This window comes from Parasteatoda tepidariorum, chromosome X1 (genome assembly GCF_043381705.1).
Source record: "Parasteatoda tepidariorum isolate YZ-2023 chromosome X1, CAS_Ptep_4.0, whole genome shotgun sequence".
Taxonomy (NCBI): domain Eukaryota; kingdom Metazoa; phylum Arthropoda; class Arachnida; order Araneae; family Theridiidae; genus Parasteatoda; species Parasteatoda tepidariorum.
This window is the reverse complement of record NC_092214.1, coordinates 71,849,672-71,872,416: the sequence shown is the minus strand read 5'-3', so window position 1 is coordinate 71,872,416 and position 22,745 is coordinate 71,849,672. Positions and strand designations below refer to the sequence as shown.

General features: G+C 27.3%; 2 protein-coding genes across 2 annotated transcripts in view; one reads left to right on the top strand and one right to left on the bottom strand.

Moving 5' to 3' along the window:
* The first annotated feature begins 658 nt into the window (after positions 1-658).
* Positions 659-5,192, top strand: LOC107453843 (uncharacterized). Its single transcript, XM_043040688.2, has 2 exons — positions 659-803; positions 4,514-5,192. The coding sequence occupies exons 1-2, from the start codon at positions 767-769 to the stop codon at positions 5,122-5,124; spliced, it is 648 nt and encodes a 215-aa protein (XP_042896622.2). The 5' UTR covers positions 659-766; the 3' UTR covers positions 5,125-5,192.
* A 10,097-nt stretch (positions 5,193-15,289) lies between these two features.
* The window catches only part of LOC107453839 (Ecdysone-induced protein 93F), a 30,335-nt gene continuing 22,879 nt past the window's right edge, over positions 15,290-22,745 (bottom strand). The window contains exons 6-7 of the mRNA XM_071187271.1: positions 19,031-19,082; positions 15,290-16,611 (exon numbers count right to left, since the gene is read on the bottom strand). Coding sequence (XP_071043372.1) covers positions 15,376-16,611; positions 19,031-19,082 — 1,288 coding nt within the window. The 3' untranslated portion in view covers positions 15,290-15,375. The remainder of the gene's footprint in view (positions 16,612-19,030; positions 19,083-22,745) is intronic.

The window sequence follows — 22,745 nt, the reverse complement described above, 5'->3', positions numbered from 1 at the left end:
TTTGAAGTGGGAAAACATAACGACCGCCTTTAATGTATTTACCTTTCAAAATCCTTATAATACTATGTACATTAGGGGCGNATTCGTAGTTTTTTTTTTTGATTGAATGATGTTTTGCAGTATTAGTTCAAATATATTTCATTTATTAAAAAAAACTTTTGTCAGGTTATAATTGTTTGTTTTATGACACAACTATAAACGTATGAGAGAGATGGTTTTTTTCCGTAATAACTGCCCTATAATATATTCATTTATGTATTTCTGCAAAAAATGAAGAAAAAATAAATCAAGCACTTTAAGTAGCAAATTAAAATACTTGTGAGAAAAATCTTTTCCAACTGTTACTAATTATTATTGAGATTTGGAAGAGGAAAGAATGTATCAAAATCAACAAAATCCAGAATCTCTAGGAGACTGAAATTGCTTATCTTCCAATAAACTGGTTTTATGCGATTTAAATTTTTTCATAGCTCATATATTTTCAATTATGATTCATGAGATTACTAAAACGCTTCTTTTTCTAACTTTAATGTTGATTTGAAACTATTAATGTGCATAGCCTTTTTACTTATATATTTTATAAGAGCGGTTATTACGGAACACCCTGCATATTTAAATATCCTTTTCTTTTCTACTAGCATATAACATCTACATTAAAAAAAGGTATGTTTGGATCATATTATGCAGTGACGGTATTGTTATCTTAATTTAAAATTATTCAAGAAATGTTATTTTTGTTATTTTAGAAAGAACGGAAACATCCAAGATGATTGGAAAACTATTTTTTCTCATCTTTATGTGTGGTAAGTGCACTGCTTAGCTAAAATAATTCTATGTCTCTTAGTCTCCTTGCATTATAAAGCATGCCTGATATGCATCTTGTTAAACAATATGTAGGAGGAGGAAGATATATATATATATATATATATAGGAAAAACAATTACAAGTCACAAAGCTTTTTGCTGAACTTGTTCAGCAGTGTCACAAATTAGGTTTTTAAATAACATTAAAAGACCGTTTTTTTTTTAAAGGTTTCATTAGAGTGTTAAACAAAATTATACATGCCCAAACAATTTCAGTTAAGCAGACCACACACTGAGGAGGCAAGCGGTTAGCCAGACATACGAAAGGCAGATTCCCATACTTTTGCATTAGCATGCACACATGATCTCAGCGCATCCTAACGCAGAAGATAGGAATTGGCTACCCGTATACCTCTTTCCTCATAGCGCTTGCCTCATCAGTGTGTGGCCTGCCTTAAATGAAATGTTTATAGGTAATCTCCTTAAAAACTATTAATTGCGCAACCATTTTTGAACAGATTTGAGTGTGTACATTTTATACCACATTTAATAGGGCTTGAAAAAATGCATTACTAGAAAAAAAAAAACCCATTAGAAACGCAAAAAAGAACTACCTTAATAAAAGTATACCTGAAAAAATTTACTTAATGGGTTTCCTGCAGAATAAAAACATTTTATTTTTAAAAAGGTTTAAACCATATTTAGATAAAAATGCATTTTTAATAATTAGATGCCTATACGACCTAATATTATACCGATTTACTCATAAAACTAGGTGGTTTTTCAATCGTTTCTTTTTCTACAATTATTATCGTTAAAACTGTGTTTTTTCCGCCATTTCTGCATGGTTTTTCAAATTATAAAATTTTTAATAAGATGTTATTTGCGACATTTGGATTTCGAATTGGAGTAGTCACTTTTTGACATGTTCGGTTCACGACAATTCTATCGCAAATAAACGACATTATTTATCATTTCCGGGTAATTTTCCGAATTCTGATATTTTTATTAAGGCAGACGAATTTTGTACTTGAGTAATCACTTTTTAACAAACATGATGATTCTATTTCAGAACCACATTATTTTCTGAAAGTTTTCTCGGCCAATTGAACAGTTTTTTAAAATCCGATATTTCTTAATTAAAAGTATGTTATGACACATAAATTGTTCGAATTTGCGTAACGAATACTTTTTAACAATTTGTTGGAAATAAACATTTGTGGCGGTTCTACTGATATTTCACGTTATTTTACAGTCACTCTTACTGGTATTTTCCACTTGATATTTTTAATACGTCATTACGGCACGCTTATTTCGAATTTTAGGTATTACATTTAGGCATGCTACCTTTGGCTGCAACTCAATTGCAAATTCACCTCGTTTTTTAATAATTTTTTCGACGCTTACTACACAGGTATTCCAATTCGGTTATTATGATAGATTACTATGATAAGCGAAGTTTGTATTTTAAAAATCAGTTTTTGACGAGCTCGATTCAATGAAGGGTGATACCTGAATTTGTTTGCCAGATAAAAGCATTAATTGAAATTTACACGACGAATATTGGAGCAATTTTGGCAACAATAGTTTTTCGAGCAGAGTTTTGTTTTGGAGCAATTTGCACAGCTGTTCCAACCTAATTACATTTTTTTTTTTAAAAAAAAAAGGTTTTCGAAGAGACAATTTAAAAATAAAACTGTTGAATGTAATGATAAATAATTGAAAAAATTAAACACGCCTTTCATAAAAAAACAATTTAATTACACTATTTTCATAAAAAAAACAATTTAATTACACTATTTTCATTAAAAAATAATTTAACTACACTATTTTCAATAAAATCATTTACTTAATACATTGAAATAATCTATTTGGTACACTATGAGAAAGTCCTTTTTAATTTACTAAAAGTAATTCATTTCAAGCAATTTGTATTCCTAACTGTAAAGCATCTTTTTTTATTATATTAGCGAATGCTTGCATAATTTTAATTTTTTAACCACAATTTCCTAAAAGTTCTCTATTGGATTTAGGTCAGGGAAGGAAACGGGTTTATCAATAACATCAATTTCATTTGTTTGTTTATATTGCTAAAGTTTTGTATAGATGCATTGTCATGTTAGCGAATAAGTTTAGATTTGATGATGAGGAGAAAGGTTGAAGCATAAAACTAGCGTGTATAGCAGTTTTAATGTAATTAAAACACTTCCTTTAACAGATTTTATTAATCAAAAGACTAAGTGGATCAAAACAATAAAAAGAGGACAAAAACGGATTTAGGAGAGAAGGACCATTTTGGAGGCCTGCAATTAGCAATTTACGGGCTTTTATTCTAAACTTGGTTACAAGTTACATTTTATGTATAAATGTATGAAAGTTAATATATATATATATATATGCATATAAATTTTGAGGTCAATCCTGCAATATGGGGTAATTTAGACCAAGAGTAAAAATTCAATATTTGGATTATGTTAGATTTGGTAAAAAAAAAAAAAAAAATTAACTACTCAAAACGTTTATTAGCTAAAAAAAAGTGCAGAGTGTTATCTTATATCAGCAAGTTCAAATATTAAGTAAAAGTAAACTGTCTTTTTATTTTTTTAAAAAGACTAATAAAGATTTTGTAGAAAAGGAATGAATTTGTTTCGAGTTATATATTTCATAGATAACAATAATGTGAACTAACAAATGTAATACTGACTTTTTACATAAATTTTGTAATAAATCCTCTAAATCTAGAATATGTGATTTACTTGGACAATTAAATGAAGTCTTTATACATAGTATATTTTGTTTGCAACCGAATGTTTAAAATTTTCAGTAAATTATGCAAATCAAATTGCAGAAAAATTAAATATATATTAAGGGTTTCTAATAAAAGTAACTATTTGGGATTCCATTCCTAATTTTACATTTTTAAAAGCCAATTTGGTAGCTTTCATTATCTTATACAGGAAACAGCTACACACTTATAAGCATTGAAAATGTAATCATTGAAATAAAACAACCAATAATGGTTTGGGATTAGGTTTTAAAATGTATGCAAGGTGTACAACTTGTGATTAAAGTTTTGAAACATATAAATTATCTTAAATCTAAGTAAATGTTTATTAACTTACCTTTAAGGCACACACAGTATTAAAATAAGTGATGCAAAACTTCACACTTACGGCATGAAAACCATAAACCATCTAAACAATATTGCTAAAATAAGGGTAGGAAATTTAACCTGAATAAGCGAGCTAAGTTACCCAAGTGGCTTAAGTAATCCCATATGATTTTACTTTAAAGTGTAAATAATTAATCATGAATATTTCAAATTTAATAACTAAGACAATTCATTATGGGAAAAACTACAGCTTCCAGCTTTGATATTTAAAAATTCATTCCAGTTCCAGACTAATATTGTTTCTGAAATATCAAGGAAACTAGATTCTAGAATTATTAGTTTTTTTATTTTTTTTAATTCTAACTTAAACAAAATAGGTTTAGGCTAGAAATGACCACAGGTTACCAATTATATATAGATATACTTATTAAAAATATATTTGTAAAACATAATTCCCAATAATTACTTCTTTTAAAATTCATTTAAAAGACACGTCATGTTTCTTCAAGTCAAAAACATACACAAATTGTCTAACTCATGAAAGAGCTAATTAAAATACATTTTAAATATGAATTTTTTTTTCTGTTTAAATTTGTAGGTATAGGATTGTCCAGCCAAGATGCTAACTCATACATGGATGCAGTCATTAAAGACAATTTGCATACAGCCGTGTTCAAAGCTGGTCTTGACCCGGCTTCTATATCCGATTTCGAAACTAAATTTGGAGTTCAAGACATATATGGAAATGTAGGAGAAGCAATATTTAGTCGTGGTAATCTCACTAGATTAGACAGAGCAAGGCGAAGAGGTGATTGCACAGGGCCAACAAAATCTGGACAAACAATGTTAATCAACTGCACCATTGGTTTAACCCAGTTAATTACTGAATATAAAGTCATTATAAGGAACGGAAGCCATATTTATTTACCCCGAAACATGGGACATGTTTCTGAAACTGTTGTTTCTTTGGAAATTGCGGGACTACATCCCTTATACCGTGGATCCCTAAAGAAATTGAAAGTCGATAAGGTTGGACAAATCACTCCAACTTTTTCTGGACTGCCAGCTCCTCTCAACAAATACTTAAAAGTCCTGCAAGATGCTTATCGAACACATGTATCGGCTCAAATACATAATATTCTTCAAAACAATTATGCTTTGGCCTTAGATGCAGCATTTAGGAATGTGTCCATGTCTGCACATCAGTAAAATTAAATTCTGTAAAGAAAGAACATATTATTGATACAAACGAATAAATATTTAAAAATTATACTAAACTGTGTTAAGTTCCTTTTTTCTATCTATTGAATAATTAACAAGCCTATTCTCGAACGAGGCAAAATAATTTCAGTCAATGGTTCAACATTATTAAATTCTGTAAAGAAAGAACATATTACTGATACAAATATTTAAAAATTTATAGTAAACTGTGGCAAGTTACTTTATTTATTGCATAACTAGACTGTTCTCTGACCAGGTAAAATAATTTAAATTAGCGGCTGCACATCAAAATTAAATTCTGTAAAAAAATAGAATGTATTACTGATACAAATAAATATTTTAAATATTATAGTAAATAGTGTAAAGTTACTTTTTTCTATTCATTGCATAATTAACAAGCCCGTTCTGACAAGGCAAAATAATTTCAGGGATGAGCTGTGTCAAAATAACGTAACATAAGGGAATTTTATACAGGTGAAATTATTCTGACATAAGTTATAATTTCCTTATCTGTTCAGATAAAAAGCCTGTTATTTTTTTTTCAGTAGTGAATATCTGATTTAGTAGTTTGTTCACTTGTATTAGCAATTAAATATATTTTTGATACATCTATTAAATTTAGAATTCTTAAGTTATATACGGGTCATTCTCACTGAAAAGGTATAAATAGACTAAAAAATTTTCTTAAATTAAAGTAATTAAAAAAGTGATAAATATTACATAAATGCCTTTATTTATTTTTGTTACATGTCCTTACAATAATGGTCAAGTTTTCTATTTTATTTTTTACAAGATTTAAAATATTTTAAATTCTGCCTTGTGCACGGAGGAGATATAATAGTCAACGAAGGAGACATTTTATTGTTATAAAATGTCAATGAAGACTAATTCATTAATTATTGGGTACAACTGATATGTGTTTAACATTAATAAGTAAATAATAAAATATTTCATTATTAGAGATAGAGCTACTTCCGATTAATCATGCTGCTATGAAAGGAAACATCCATTTTTAACCTAGGTGTACAATTTTTTAAGTAACTCTTACTGAATATTAATAAATTAAAATGTAAAGACTATTGAAATAAAAATTCAGACTCCACATGAAAGTTGAGTGTTGCGGGTACTCTTTTATGAACATTTTATGCAAGTTAAACATACTGTCATCCAAATAATGTTTTTGTTTTTTCTCTTTTCTTCTTCTTGTTGCTCTATCAATTTCTAGAAATTTAAGTACAATTATTCACGATTTTTCTGTCGAATCTTTTTCTGATACAGATTTTAAAGTTTCTTGCTCTTTTTTTTTTTTTAACTTTCTTCAAACGGTATAGGGTTTTCTTTTAATTTCTGTCTAGCTTGTCTCATACTAAGTTTTAGCTGTTCCCTTCTCTTTTGCATTTGAACATTTGATTGCTTTCTTTTTTTACATTTTGGTTTTGCCATTTTTTTCCTAAAATTTGAAGAGAAAAAAAATTTTAAACATCACAGAAATTTAGAAAAATTGCCAATATTTACTTCTCCGACAAGAAAAAGTTAAGCTTAATTGATTTTCCTTAAAAATACAAACAAATTAACACATTTGTTGCATTTTAAAAAATATCAATTAAAAGAAAATAGTTTTTTAATTATTAAAATTATATTATGGTCATCTAACACATTGTCTCTTCCATTGACTGCGTCTTCTTCTCCGTGGACTTGTTACGTCCATGGAGGAGACATTTAGCAGAAATGCATATGATTTGTTAGTTAGAACTTTGCAAAAAATGATGAAGAAAAATATTAAGAAATCTGTTGTATTTTCTAATATTTATTACTAAGGGACTTAGAAAATCACCTTTTTGTGAGAATGACCCATACGTAAGTGTAGTCAGCTAGATATAGTAACTTATACAATAAAACTAGAGACTATAAAGTAATACAATAAAACTGCTTATAGCAGCAAAGCATATCATGAGTTGAGTGAGAGTCTTGTTTTTAAAAGCATTACAGTGTGGCTACTCTGCCATCAAAATCCCTGAGATTTTCAGAGAAAAATTCTAAAAATTTTGCAAATTAAACTAGCATAATTTTAATGGTATTTGAGAATTTTACTTACATATTTATATGCACTAAGAATTTGTTAAGTGCAAATTTCTTAATTTTGTATTCAAGATTAAAAAAAAAGAAAGAAAATCAAACAAAATGTAAATTATAATTTCTGTTCATTAAATTAAGAGTTAAAGATAGATTTGATTGACATCAAAAATTTGTATATTTTAATGCCATAAGAAATAAAAGCATTTAATAGAAAGTACTACTGGATAAGTTTTAGATAATTAATCATATCAAATTGAAAGTTTCATTGCCTAATAATAGATTTAAACTAATTATCATTATTAGTCACTTAATTTCCCCAAAATTCATAGTGGATTTTACAGACAGGTTTTTTCTAATCCCTTGAGGATTCCAGGCTACCCTGTATTATGAGATGCAAGAAAAAAGTAAATTATAAGACAGAAGAGCTTTAAGATTAATATATCTTATACACATTAATCAATAGTGGGAGAATTAATCAATAGTGGAACACATTAATTAATAGTGGGAGAAAGGTATATTAGTGGCAGTTATACAAGCATAACTGTTTCATACTAACTGCTCAGTGACTTTTTTTTTTACCTGGTATTTATCTTGTTATTCCACACACATTTTTTAAATTTAAAAGTGGGAGGAAAACTTAAACCTAATTGTATTTTGTGCCAGAGGTTTCTTTTCAAACATAATGGATAATTATAACCATTTTTATTTTCCAAATTAATAATGGTTAAAATATTTATAATTGGATCACATAATAATTCAAAAAGTTGATTTTTATTATTTAATTATCTCTAAAATTTTTTAAAAAAAATGGCTCCTTGCATAGTCAATAAAAAGAGGACTGTTAACATGAACAATGTTTTTGAAGTTGTTCTGTTGAAAAACATAAGTCACAAACATTCAAAAAGATTTCCCAATCATTTGAAAGTTTAGAGGCGTATCAATCATATTGTATCATTTTATCAAAAATAGGTGATGGAAATAAATGATTATCTGATTTTATTTCAATATGAAGTCCCCAACAAAACTTTTAGGCTAGATTTTGTTTAATTACCTATGCAGAATTCTGCAATTGATTTATTAGATTTTTTACTAGTCGATAAAAATAGACGTCACAAGTTTGTACAAAACAGTATATTTTGGAAGAATCACTTTAAAATCTAACTGTTTATACATTTGAATCCATATCTTTTGCTTGAATTATTACTGTAATTTAAACGTCAAGTACAATACAATTAAAAAAATACATTAACAAAAAAAAATTTATACTTAAAATACAATTTGTAAACAGAATAAAAAAAATATACTGTAATTTAAATGTTAAGTAACAGTTAATAATTAAAATAATACAGTAAATAAAATGTTAATACTGTTTGTAAACAGAAAAAATATAGTTAAAAAAAAAGAGATAAAGAAAAAAGATAATTACTGTGAAAAGCATCTTGCAATCAAAAAGATACTTGGCTGCTAGATCATTGCACCGTTAATGAACCAAATATTTAACTAGCATATAAAGTTTAAATTTTCAAATGCGTTTTTTCTAAAATTATTGAAGAGTTAATTGGATTAAAACCATTTTAAATAAATTACACTTTTCAAACAAATCCTCATCATACAAGATTTGATACATTACTGCTCAACTGGATTGTTTGGAATCAAGTTTTTCATCTTCATAAAATTCTTTCAGAAAAAGTTCTGAAACAAATAGAGAAGATATCCCAATATTTTTGTGGATGGTACCCAAGTTTAATGAGTTAAAATTTTGTACATAATTGTTAATTTGTATTTTTCTAATTCAAATTAATAGGATTAAGATAGAACACTAAATATTTTCGAGAGTTTAAAACACCAGGACAGAAATCCAGTGACTCCCATGGTGATGTCAATTAACATCGAGGTTTATGAAAACAAAGTTGGGAGTCATAGGAACAGTAACAAAATATGTTCTACACAGAAAAGGAGGACAGTAAAAAGTTATATTCACATCAAATTTTAATGTATCAATAATTTGTGAAATAATTAAACTCACGCAAAATGTAATTCAAAAAATTTATTCATCATTAGTTAGCAATAAGGACGAGCAGTGTAGGCTCAATGATTCTTCAAATGAAATATTTTAACAGATCATGCACCGCAAATGCTATTTCTAGAATGAAAATAAATTACTTTCAAAGAATCCCAAAGAAGACTATCCACATAAGTATTGACAGTAAACATTAAATTGAATTGTAATATCTTTAATTTTAATTAAAATATTCTCATACAGTCATAATAATTATGCTTCATAATACGAATATTTTTCATTAGTTTGAGATAGAAATCTTAAAAACTAAATTATTACTAAATAAAAATATTTTTTTTAAAATTAATACAGATATATTTATTTAAAGATGAAAAAACCATAACTAATAACTACAAATAAATATAAAGTATTCGTAAATACATATACAACTCAAATTGGTACAAATTAGAGGTTCAAAAAAGCAAAATAAAATTGAGTATGTGCTTTTATTTAAAAATTTAAGATTCACTTAATTTTTTTCATTCTAGAAATAAAAAGTAATTAGTATTCAGCCAACTAGATGTCGTAGGCTAATATTTTTTTTTCTTTAAAAAAAGAGGATATTTCATTAAAGTAGTCACATTTTATTTAATCCTGAGTTACTAAATTAATACTTAAAAGAAAAAAAAATAAATATATATCTTACATTTATTAACATTCACATACAGTTGATTCTGTCATAAGACAACAATTTCAAATTTTTACGCACTCTAAATCTAACAAAATGATCAAAGTAAAAACTTGAACATTCTTTTTTTTTTTCTTTTGTAGGGAAAATAGAATTTCTTTAAAACTTTTAGATTTTTATGTTATGAAAATATTTTGCACAATAAAAGTAAAATATTTATCAAAGTACAATACCCTTCAGGAGTCGATTATGATGACAAGGATACTTTTCACTGATTAATAAAAACATTTAACAGTTTGAGCACATTAATAATTCAGTTAACATTATTCTTCTAAAAAGCTCATATAAGACAGTTAACTTTCAGTTTTCAGATCATTTAAGTTAATGGATAATAAACATGACAAGAAAATACTCAGGAACCTATCATAATTAACAGGAACCTTCACAACTTTTAACAGTATTGGTAAGCATGATAACTAATAACCAACATAACATAATTTTAAAAAGATAATTATATAAATTAATTCTAGAATATCACAATCAACAAAAAGTACGACAACAAATCAAAATAAAATTTTAATAACAAAAACAGAGATAATTGATTTTAGAAGTGTATACATAAAATTAAATAAATAGCAATATTTCTTATAAAAGCATAAAAATTAATTAACAAAACACTTAATGGCAACAGATGTGAACACACAAAATTTCAATTTTTGGTCCAAAAAATTGGTCTTTTGCCCAACATAAAATATGAACTAAAAGTACTACTTATTACATTAAAACACCTAAAATAACTAAAAGGAAAAATAAATATTGAAAAATATATGCCTTAAAATAAAAACAATGGCTCAGAAAAACAAATTTTTATAAACTAAAAAAAATGTGGAATGTTGTGGCCATTGGTATGGTTAGAAGTATTTATTAAAAAAAATAATAATAGAAATACTGATATTTTTAAACATAAAGCACAGTCTAAAAAGTGTATCAATTTGTTTAAAGTGGCATATACCATATAGAAAAATTTTTTAGCTTTAGCTTGGAATGAATAAAAATAAATAATACTTGCAACTGTATGCTGGCTAACTTTGCCAATGGCTTTAAAAAGGAATCATTTAGTTATAAGAATATTTGCTTACTAATTACTATTACTCATTTTAAAATAAATTTAGATTACAAAGGTTTTAAAATTTTGATAAGTTCATTACTTATATTAATTATGAGAATATTCAATGCATCAACTAAGATAATATATTGCATAAAAAAATAGGAGTTTAAAATAACAAATCAATCACTACTATTTTCTATTTGAATATCAGAGGAATTTTAGGAATGTTTGGATATCTTCCAAATATATGTTATAAGTTAATGTTGTAATTAAAATATTTACAGCAAATTGCTTTTGATCTGTTTATCATTACTTGAAATGAAAACAAATTAAATTAAGACTAGATTTAAATATTACTACTTTAATTTTAACCTAACTTATATTTCTAGAAAAATAAATTGGTAAGGGAAAAATTCTTTTCTTCAAAAACACCAAGACTTAATATCCTTTACTATTATCTTCTCTTTTTTTACTAATTTGAAATTTTAAAAAAATTGGTTCAATGCTAAATAACAATCAAACCATTTCTTTATAATTCAATGAAGACTAAGGGCATTATGTTCTTTCTTTTAATCAATCTGCAATTTTTTTTTTAGTAACCAGTCATGGCAAACATTTCGATATTAAAGGGGCAATTAAAGTTCAAACATTGGCAAAGGAATAGTAAAATAGAGAACCAGTGTTGTTCAACATAGGGTAGAAACCTGGAATACATTAATACATAGATTAGAAAGTATAAACATAAAAGAAAATTTGTATTCCCATACAAATTTTTTGTCCATTTATTTTCAAGGGTTTTGAGATGCATTATAGTTTACTATAGTGTTTGTAGAGAAGAGCTATGATTAACTTCTGACAGCTGGTAAACACTAACGGCATTCATATTACTTTTTGTAAAAAACGAAGTATTAATTTTAGTTAGTTGGCAAGCATGCAAACATTTCTAAATCTGATAATACTATAGAAATAAAAGTTATCCTCATATAATATTACTTGCACATCCTATTCACTTAAGCATATTTAATTAAATAAATTCAATATTATTGAAGTAGAGGATTAAGCATGAACACCAGAAATGCGTAAAAAGTAAATAATTTTAGTATACTTCAATAGTAAACAACTGAAACCCAAATAGCACATTTAACTAAAAATATAACTTGCTTGAAAGATTTTCCACTAAATTTATCTTGTTGATCCATATAAGAGATATGGCACACAGACCTCTGAAATAAGACTAAAATATTCTTTATAATGTTTAAATGTAGGACTATTACAAAAACAATATTCTTAGACAATTATAGATTTCTTTTTCTAAAATGGATTTGGCATTTTAGTTACATTTTGGTCAGGGCTTATACAAAATTTATAATTTCAATTGATAGCAAATATTAAATTTACAAAGAGAGTCAACACTGTTATAAGAAATGGTGAAAATTACCGGGTAAAAAACAATCAGGATGAGAAAATTAAGTTTTACATTCAAGCTTTGAAAAATCTTAATATATTATTTCTGATATTGGAAATAATGCTATACATGCATAAATTTATACTGTATTTACATACACACAGATTTACATGTAAATATATATGCTGAAAAAGTATGATAACAAACCCTAACACCACAGAAACATAAAATTATTTACATCTAGATAGTACATATGCTGAAAAATATCTCTTGTAAAAATGTTTAAAAAAAACCTGAATTTAGATTGATTAGAATGATATTTATTAAATGCAATTAGGATATATAAATTTTAGCAGTAGCAATTTATTAATACTTCATCTGCACACTACCAAAGTAACTTAAGAATATTTTGTAAAAGTTTTAATTTTAAATAGTTGAAAAACAAATTTAGTTAAGATTAGTCTTTATTTTCTAAAATATGAGCTTCCCATTTTCAATTAAACTTTGTCCTTTTTAATATTTTCAACGAAACTTTTTCTAATCTTCAAATTTAGTCATATATGCAATGGTTTAAATTAAACAAAGATGCAACTATTAAATTAAAAAAAAATTGGATTACAAACATATACAATAAAACAAAATCTCTACCACTTTCAAGAAAAAATAAGTTCAGATATGATTATATGAGTGGCTATAGAATTTCAAGACAAAGCACAACATCTTAGTTAAATTTCAATGGTGAAAAATTATAAACTTAAAAACAGCATTTATTTATGAAGTCATCAAATATTTTGTCAGCTTTTTCTTCTAAGACTATTTTTTGGTTAACCTGTAAGGGCCTGGTTTAGACTAATCTTTTTTTATTGGAGTTCAACTGTATGTAATTAGGGGTGTTAAAATTAGTTCACCAATTGATCCAAATTAAAAAATTCATTTGTATCATGTGGCAGCTATATAACCTAATCAGACAGATAAATAGATAATTAATCTTTGATAAAAAAAAATTAACTTACAATTACTATTTCTCATTGTAAAAATATGGAAAACTTCTAATTTAACATGCACAGAGTATCTTTAATTACCATATCAAACAAACTTTATGAGAAAGACCAGTTCATGTCTTCCAGAGCTATACTAAAAAGTTAATAACTATACCTGGGTAATAAAAAAATTATTACATTAAAGCTGCATAAAATGACAGACAATATCACCAATAGGGTGATTCCATGGTGAAGGGACAGTTAGAAATAGTAATTTTATACATTTTTTTATGAATAGGGATGAAATTATTTTCATGTATACTTAGTATTAACTAAGATATTTCAGGCAGATACATAAATCCAAATTTTTTTTGGATAAATATATTCATTTTATGCATCATGTGCAGGACAAAATTAAGGATATGCCCTATAGAATCAGTGCATCAAAAGCCTTTAAATAGGCATTTTGACTTATAGAAATCTTTTTTTCTATTCATAATTTTAATATTAACCATCCAGTATCACCACCAATGCCTTAAGTTATGCAGCTGTAAAATTAAGGTACAGCAGTTTTAAGAAAAAGTGTTAAAAGTAAAATGGTTCTTTTCACTATTTAGTTTTAGAAGTTGGTTGCAAAAGAAAACAATCTTTAAATTATTTGTATAATTCACAAACTTTGGCACTTTATATAATAGAAAGTTTTTATATTTAACTTTTAAATTTAATATATAAAAAATTAAAAAAAAACAAAACATGAGTCTATTTAAGTTATCCCCAGTGTTTAACTGAGCTTGCGTGAACTCACTTAACAAGCCCATCACACTTTTGATAAAATTAAGATAAAGAAATTTCATAGGGAAACCACAAAGAGCTTATATTAGTGAAAAGTATTTTTATTTGGTAATCGTCTAACACTTTTATGTTTTTAATAACTCGAACACTGCACACTCTTATTTTACTTTATACCACACACCATAAGAACCTGAACACTAGGATGAAGCCTTAAAAAGGCTAGTAAGCAGCATCCCAGAATAGAGTTCAATTTGAGTAGGAGAACAAAACTTAAAACACAAAATATTACATTATAGTTCATTACTTTAAACACCCACCAAGCTTAAAACAGTTCATTTATCACTGTTCACTAAGTTATCTTTAAAACATAGCATTAATGTAGCTTAAATTGTCACAATATTAATAATGTAAGAAATAAATGTAGTAGAATGGATGATAGAAAAATAGTTAAGGGAAAAAACAGCTATTTTATATTTCACAGCACATTATACCAAATAAAAATGAGACTAATATAATATTTTAAAGTCAGTTTCAATTATTAATAAAAAAATAAACTGTTCCAGACATAGCACACATTTTTAACATAACAAATTAAACCAACAATGGCAGTTACTCAATCAGGCTAGGAGATCAGTCCATTGATAAATCTTACAACAGGAAGTCTGAAAGACCATTTCAAACTGTTCAAAAAAGATAACAAAAATAATATTTTTCTTGCCTCATAGGCATTTGATATCATAGAATTGAATTAGCAAATGAATGCCAAGCAAACATGCATCATACTTACAAAAATGCAAAATTTTCAAAAGCTTTACTTTAATGGATTACTTAAATTTTAAAATAAAATTACTCTATAATTTACATTTTACATAAATTGTAGGAGGAAATTCCAGTGTAAATATAGTTTTATACATAAATATTGCTAAACATTTTACACTCTCAGTAATAAACTTTCACATATTTCCTTTTTTTTTTCTTTCGAAGATATATAAGAAATCCATTTTGTTTTCTTTCAGATCACAGTATATTTTAGACTAGCTTGGAAAACCTCAAACCAGGAAAAGATATGCCAAAAAGGCACCCTGGAAATAGATCAAGTTGAAAGTTTCTTTTCTTTTACTAAAAAAAAAGCTGTTTTAGAGTGCTCATAAGCACTGCCTGATGAAACAGCCAAGTTTTGGAACACAGATATTATATTTCACTTTCATCATTTAGTTCTTTGCATTCAGAAACAGTGGCTGAATCGATATCATCAATCCGAGATGATTTGTGTTCATGGGAATTTTTTTCCAAAGTGGATTTAATTATATTTTCAATAATACCAAAATCGTTAGTTTTACCTTTTTTCTGCAATTCTTCATTAAGAGCATTTTCTTGAAGCTTCCGCATCATTTGTGATGCAAAAAAATTATCAGAACCTAATTTAGAAAAGTCCAGAGAGAAAAAAGGCATATTTTGCCATAAAGATAAAGGGGACGGGTATGAGTCCATCGTTGGACGGTGAGATTGTAGGGACTTATTTGGCAATCCAGATGATTCAACATTCACCGGATTATTTTTTGAATTTTTACTATCCTTACTTCTTTCAGCCAAAGTAGTTAGCTTGGATGTAAGAATTGGATCAGATCCATCAGATAGTAAAGAACAATTAAAAATATCGCGTTTTCTAGGCCTTAACAAATGCCGCTCTTTAACCTTATACTCTAGAGTAGAATGAGGCACACCATAAAAAGTTCCAGCTCGATGAACACTCATTTCACCTTTCTGTACAGCTCGAACAGCCCGGGCTAAATTATCTCTATCATAATTTCTATAACGCCCTCGTTTTGGACGAGTACGTTTTCCTACTTTGGAACTGTCAGCTGAACTGGAAATATTATTTGACAAGCTTTCTTTCTCAATCTTGGAAAAACATTCACCATTCCATGAGGCAGAACCAGCTGTATTAGTAGGTGAAGGAAAAGGAAATTCAATGCTTTGATCATCCTCTATATTTTTATTTTCAAGATTCCAGTTTACTTTTTGACTAATACTTCTAGCTATCAACTCTTTCAGAGTAACAGTTATCCCTTTATTACCTGAGAATGGATGACTAGATGCTCCAGTAGAGGGTTCTGAGGAAGATACATCAGGAAGGTGGGAATCTTCAGCATCTCTCATCTTGGCAGATTTTACAGGTTTAAAGGACGGAACTTTAAGTATCACATTTGATAAGTTACCGGACTGCACATCTGTAGATCCATCCTCAACATTATCAGAGTCTTGACAAATATTTCTTTCAAAATCTATTCTTTCCTCTGCTAAACGTCGTATTAAATCAGGCAAAAGTGGTAGCTTAAGGTCTTTTAAAGATGAAAGTGATTGGCTAAGATTTTGAATCGATTCAGTTGAATTTAAGAGAGCTAACTGTTGAATATCAGAGAGTACCTATGAAATATGAATAAAAGATTAAAATATTATATACTATAATTAAAAGATTACAAATGAAAATATAAACTTTACAGAGATCACTTTAGATAGATCAAGGCATTAGAAATCTTATTTTAATTTGTATATTAATAATTGCATTTCACAAATTTTAATTGGTTATTGACAAAAAATGTATTTAAAAAAATTACAAATCAGATAATAATATTAAGCAACACACTACTTTTCCATTGAATACCATAAGGGAAAAGGCAGAAATAACACCAGTTTTGATTTCAGAAAAAGCAAGAACTAATATCATGGAGGTTAATAATTCAATACATTTTTACATTATGAAACTAATGTCGTTGTAATTGAAAAAAAAAATTATGTAACTATAATTTGACAAAAATTTAGATTCTATTATTATATTCTGTCTATAATTTCTTAAGTTAAAAAGAAATGTTTTATTTCTCCTGTTAAACAAATACACATAATTAAGATCATACACCAAAAATGTGTGGACCCAAAGGATAAATTTAGCAAAATTATATCTGAAATTGTTTCAGATTTATGTTTTATTGCACAGAACAAAACATCAAATTTTTTGTAATTAAATTTCTCTGTAATTTTCTGCAATCTTTCATAATCTTATAAAAGATTAATTTTATTTCCAGATAAAATGTTTCACACAGTTTGTTTAAATCATCATGCAGTACCCAATTTTACAATACAGAAATTAGTTTCATAAGTTTAAAATATTCTTCACAATTACCAGTTTGGATATGTTTATCTTATGTCTTTATATACCATGATCAGGAATGGCAAGTTTCTTTAATAGTGAGAAAAATTGCAGGAAAAAGAACACCCCAAAAGAAATGGGTTTCTTCCAAACTAAACAGAAAAAACTTTTTTTTCCCTTAAAGAAATATCAAGTACTAAAAACAGATTTTAAAGTTAATAATAACAATGTGATTCAAATATTAGTATTATTTCCATATACTTTAATGAATCATTTTTAAATAAGTAACAATTAGAAAGAAAAAAATGGAAAGAAAGATAAATTAATTAAAACTGTACTGCACTACTCAACTGTAGTTTCTTTCAATGCTTTACATAAATGATAATACTAGAACTTAAAATTTTATATAGAACTCGTAAAATATCATAATCAAATTAATTATAGTATTGTACTACAAATCACATATTATTTTCACAATCAAATGCTGTTACATATGAATATTCAAAACAATTCTTAGATAACATGCAAAAGGTTAATTCTGAATAGGTATTTTAATACAGGTTTTCTTTTTAAAACCTACACATAAAATAAGTTTTTAAAATTTGGTTGATAAACCAAAAAAATTAAGGGTATTTTTCAATCATTTTCAANGAGCGCTGTCCAGGCATTATTCCGTATGATCTGGAAAAAATTTAAAAAAAAAAAAAAAACAATGAAGCTTTTTTTTAAATGGAAGCTGGTCTTCTGAATTAAAACCAGCTATGGTGGCAATTTTCAGAAAAGGCAGTTTTTTTTAATTTTTTTTATTAACTTTACATTTTTATTTTAAACTGTAATATGATAACCAGTAAGTCTGGAAAATAAATATAAACAAATAAGTCAGAATTTCTGCAATTTTTATTTCTAACTTTATTTGTATTTGAATTCATACATTCCCTTTTTCTTCATATAGTATTTTCTTTTCTTTTACTCATTCGATTTACCTCTTTTTGTTTTTTAATTATTATTATTAAACCATCTTCTTTAATGATTTCAGTGGTAAGAAAGAAGCAAACCACTCCTCAGCTCCAATAACATCACATAAAGATTTTAGGAAGTAAAAAAAAAGATTAAACTTGTTTTGGTTTTGGCCAGCTATAATTCAATCAGATTCCATTCTATACTATTTCTGTTCTGACTCTCAGCAGTGCAAGTTCTATTTAAATAAGGAAAAAAGATGGATTGCAAAAAGCGTGTAAGAGACAGCAGAATTTAAGCTGAAAGTAACTGATTTAATGGAGAAGGAGACCAGTCGTGCAGCATTCAGATTCTAGAATATAGATGAATCTAACACCAGGCTTTGGAGTCAATACAAAGAAAAACTTTCAACTATGACTAAAAGACAACAATGGGACAGAAAAAGAAAACCCACTAGGCCTGAATAGGAAAATGAACTTTATCAATGGGTCATGTTTTTAATTTTTGGATTGCTAAGTTACAAAAAAAGTGAAGACACAGATAGGGATATTAGCGATCCTGGTAACTTAATTTTAGATTATGATATATTAAATTTGTTTAATTCAGAATCAGATTTTGAAGGGTTATTATAGTGAATAATGAAAAGTAATAATTTCTTCGTAAATTTCTGTTGCGTTAATTTTTTATATTTATTAATACATTTAATTTATTAGTTTTTAGAATTTTATTTCATTTTAATACATGTGGCTTGTGATTTTTAATTATATCAATAACAATTATTTCTACACTATAGCTGAAATGCAGTATTTCAGCATTAATACAAGAATTTGTAAAATGACACTGTTGATCAAGGTAGATTATATGCCACTATATTTTCATTTCACCAAAAAATGAGGGCAGCAGATTATAAGTCGTTACGGATTAGATATCAGAAATTACGGTATTCAATATAGAGTTGCTTATTCTGTATTTTAAATTAATAAGTGCTTTTATTCAATTAAGTAAAAAAATGCTTTCATTTAATACAATAATTTAAAAAAGCTATAGAGGACATATGAAATATGTGTAGAGAATAAAGTGAACTAAGAGAACCTAAATAAATTCAAATAACACATATAAATTAGTGTCGGGCCCCTATTACATTTAAAAATACAGAGAGCATTGCAATTCAACATTTTTGACCAAATTAAATTATTATATGGTCCCTATCCCAGTAGCAGAGTTTACAAAAATCACTCTGCAGCAGAAACTTCATAAATTTAAATTTGTTTGTGCCACTAACACTTTAGACTAGAACAGTTCAAACACTCAAAAAAAATTAAGCATATACTAGTACACATAAGGTAAACTGAATCTATGTGATTTTGAAAATAGGCAAATTTTAGGTAGATAAAATTTAAAAACAAAAAAAAATTCTATTACATTTTGTTATTTAAATTAACATTTTTATAAGATTTTAACTAAATAGGATGATGTAAAATAATAATTGAGATTTAAAAAATGGAAAAAGCCCTTACAGTCTGTAAACAAGCAACTAGAGTTTTCAGAAATTAAGAATTCATTTTTTTCTTTTTTAAATATTTTGTCTCTAAATTCTTTTTTTTCTTCCAAAATTACCATTATCTAGAATTTTGAAAACAATCACTTTTCTTCAGCATATTAGCAAACAATTTTTTTTAAGGAACTGAAGTAAACAATAATTGATGAAGTTCAGGAATTAAAAGTTATTTTTGTTTCTCTTAGCAATTTTTTAAGCTTGCTTTAAAAAAATAAATAAAGAAAAATTCTTAGATGAAAAAATAGTCAGCAAATACTGAGATACTTAAAAAAAAATTTGATTTGAGAAACATCTGCAGATGTTGCGTTAATATGCAGCACTATCTGTCATGTTGGAGGGTTTCTGCTACCAGGGTCCTTTATTTGTTATAATTAACAAAATTGAGATAAATGAATAGGTAATTAAGTGATAAAGATATGAAGTATGCTGTTGAGGAAATATTTGGCAATGTTTAGTTTGGTCCCTGTGATCAACAAAAACAAAAAGATTTTTGATTGAATTTCAAACGGCAGGAGTCTTTTGTAAAACGCAACACAGTTGCGCATGTAAGTATAACAATTCTTCCCACCGAATAAGAATCAGTGCACACGTATATGGACCTATATGTAGTTGATCCAATGGGTCCTCGATTAGCATTTTTGTACTATATCGACGACAGTACTCAGAAACGGATTGTATTTGATCAGGGGTGATAATCATATAGGTTAAAAAAAATTTCCTGTGCTTTCCCTGCCCATATTATACACAATATATTAGGAGGAAGCACATTCACTAAACTCTTATGTGTTATACTAGGATCACGATGCTAGTTTTAGTTGCTGTAAAAACTTAGAGAAATAACGAGCAGCTCAACATAAAAGAAATAATGCTATAATAATTTAATACAGCCGAACTATCATCTTCAGATATCCCTGCGATTTGAGGGGCCTGCATTTTTTAAAAGACAAAAATTCCCTATTTTCCAGTTTGAAAATTTAAAATTCCCTGCATTTTCCCTGTTATTTTAGATGATTTTTAAATTCTCAGTATTTTCCAGGTTTTCCCTGAGGAGTGGCAACCCTTTAAAATGACGCTGTCGTGTAAACCAAGCATTTTGCATACTTTCTTGGTGACAATCAACATGGAAAATAAAAGATCCTTTTGTTTCTTTTGAAAAAGAAAATTGAGCACTTGTAAGCTTGAAAGAATGGAGCCAAGCAACATACGCTGCTTGAAGAAAAAAATAAAAAACAAAAAATAACACCTTTAAGCACTTTTTGAAAACACTACACACCTTGTAATACATAAATAATACAAATAACAGGGTGCATAGCCAAATCTTTCAACAAAAAATAAGCACATTTAAAGTACATTTTAAGCACTCAAAAAATATTTTTAAGCACTAAAAATGCAAAATAATTTTCAAAGACTTCATATTATCATGATAAAATAACTAGTTTCTGACAAAGACTCTTTTCTTGATTATGTTAGCCATCATAAAATGATCAAGAGTTTTTTCGGTTCGATATCAGAGGGTGGAAAATAAAGTCAGAGATGGAGAATATCTTGTAAAATGCAGCAGAGTTGCACATTAGAGTGCTCACCGAACCCAGCTCAGTAGACGCCCATGTGGACTCGCAAGTATTNATATGTTTTACTTAAAATATTCACAAAGAGTAAAAAATAAATATGCAGACACATTTTGTATTAAAATTAAATTTTAAAAAAATAATAAAAAGTGGGAAAAATGTCATTACTGCCCCATGTCCTCAAGATGCATTTCTGAACTTTTTAAATAATTTACTATGTTATGAAAGTGTTAGTGATAAATGCATACTTGTGTTCGTTCTGATATAGTATGAGTGCCTACTTGAATGCATATATAATCAATATTCTTAGAATGATTAGTATATTTTGTTCTACATATCATTTTTTATGTATGTGTTCCCAACTTTTCTGTAATTATTGTCCCAAGAATGATAAGTGCCTCTATAGATTATTCTAATTGAATAACATATAACTTACAGGTTGCAAATAACACTTTTCCCTACAGAACTGTAAATTTTAATTGAGGTACCATTTCTGTTAGGGTCAATAAACTTAATTTCACCTTTAAAAAATCTATGGGTCACTTTTTTGTAATAACTGTCTCCCTATTTTTCTTCTAAAGTAATTGCAAGCAAATAAAAAATTTCATTAGTACAAAATGTACTAACTTACTTTTATAAAATATGGATAATTTAATTAAAGAAATGAAATAGGTTTTTACCTATTGGGCAAAAACTTTTGTTTTGCAATTACTGCCCTAACTGAAATACAGTTAAAAGAGATAGTAAATACAATAAGGCTCACAAAATACTTAACTATTTGAAAAACTTTTAATGTGCTTGATTACTTTGGTTATGATGCTATTACATATTTAGTTATTAGATATTACTTTTTTGTCAGATTTCTAAGATTAAAAGAACATGATTTGGCAATAAGAACTTTATCAGTAAATATAAGAATAACAAATTTCAAAAATCAAGAACAAATTTATGACTTATTTTATTTCATAACCGTCATTGAACAGCCAAACCAATTTTGAGTTAACAATTACCGATGTTCAACTCTGTAGCCTTGCTATTCTGCACCCAATCCAGAAGACTTTTTGATGGAACTAACCCACACTTGAGTTACATGGAGATTAAAACTATGAAAACCTCTCACAGTTAGCCTGACAGCAAGAGGTGGCTAACACATGATCCACTGAGGATATTTACATCAGCGCTAAGGCTGGTGTGGAGTTTGTGTCACCTAGCTATCGCTGGGATTCAAAGGTCACTTCATTGGGAGTCGAGCACTCTACCCCCTGAACCACCACAGTTCTATGACTTGTTAATATTATTGAGATAAAGCTTAAATAATCTATTTACAATT

What these genes read in the sequence shown, in the direction of transcription:
- LOC107453843 (XM_043040688.2), top strand. Translation starts at nt 767, where the DNA reads ATGATTGGAAAACTATTTTTTCTCATCTTTATGTGTG. An exon ending in TTTTCTCATCTTTATGTGTG is followed by an intron (nt 804 to 4,513) that starts GTAAGTGCACTG and finishes TTAAATTTGTAG; the next exon opens with GTATAGGATTGTCCAGCCAA.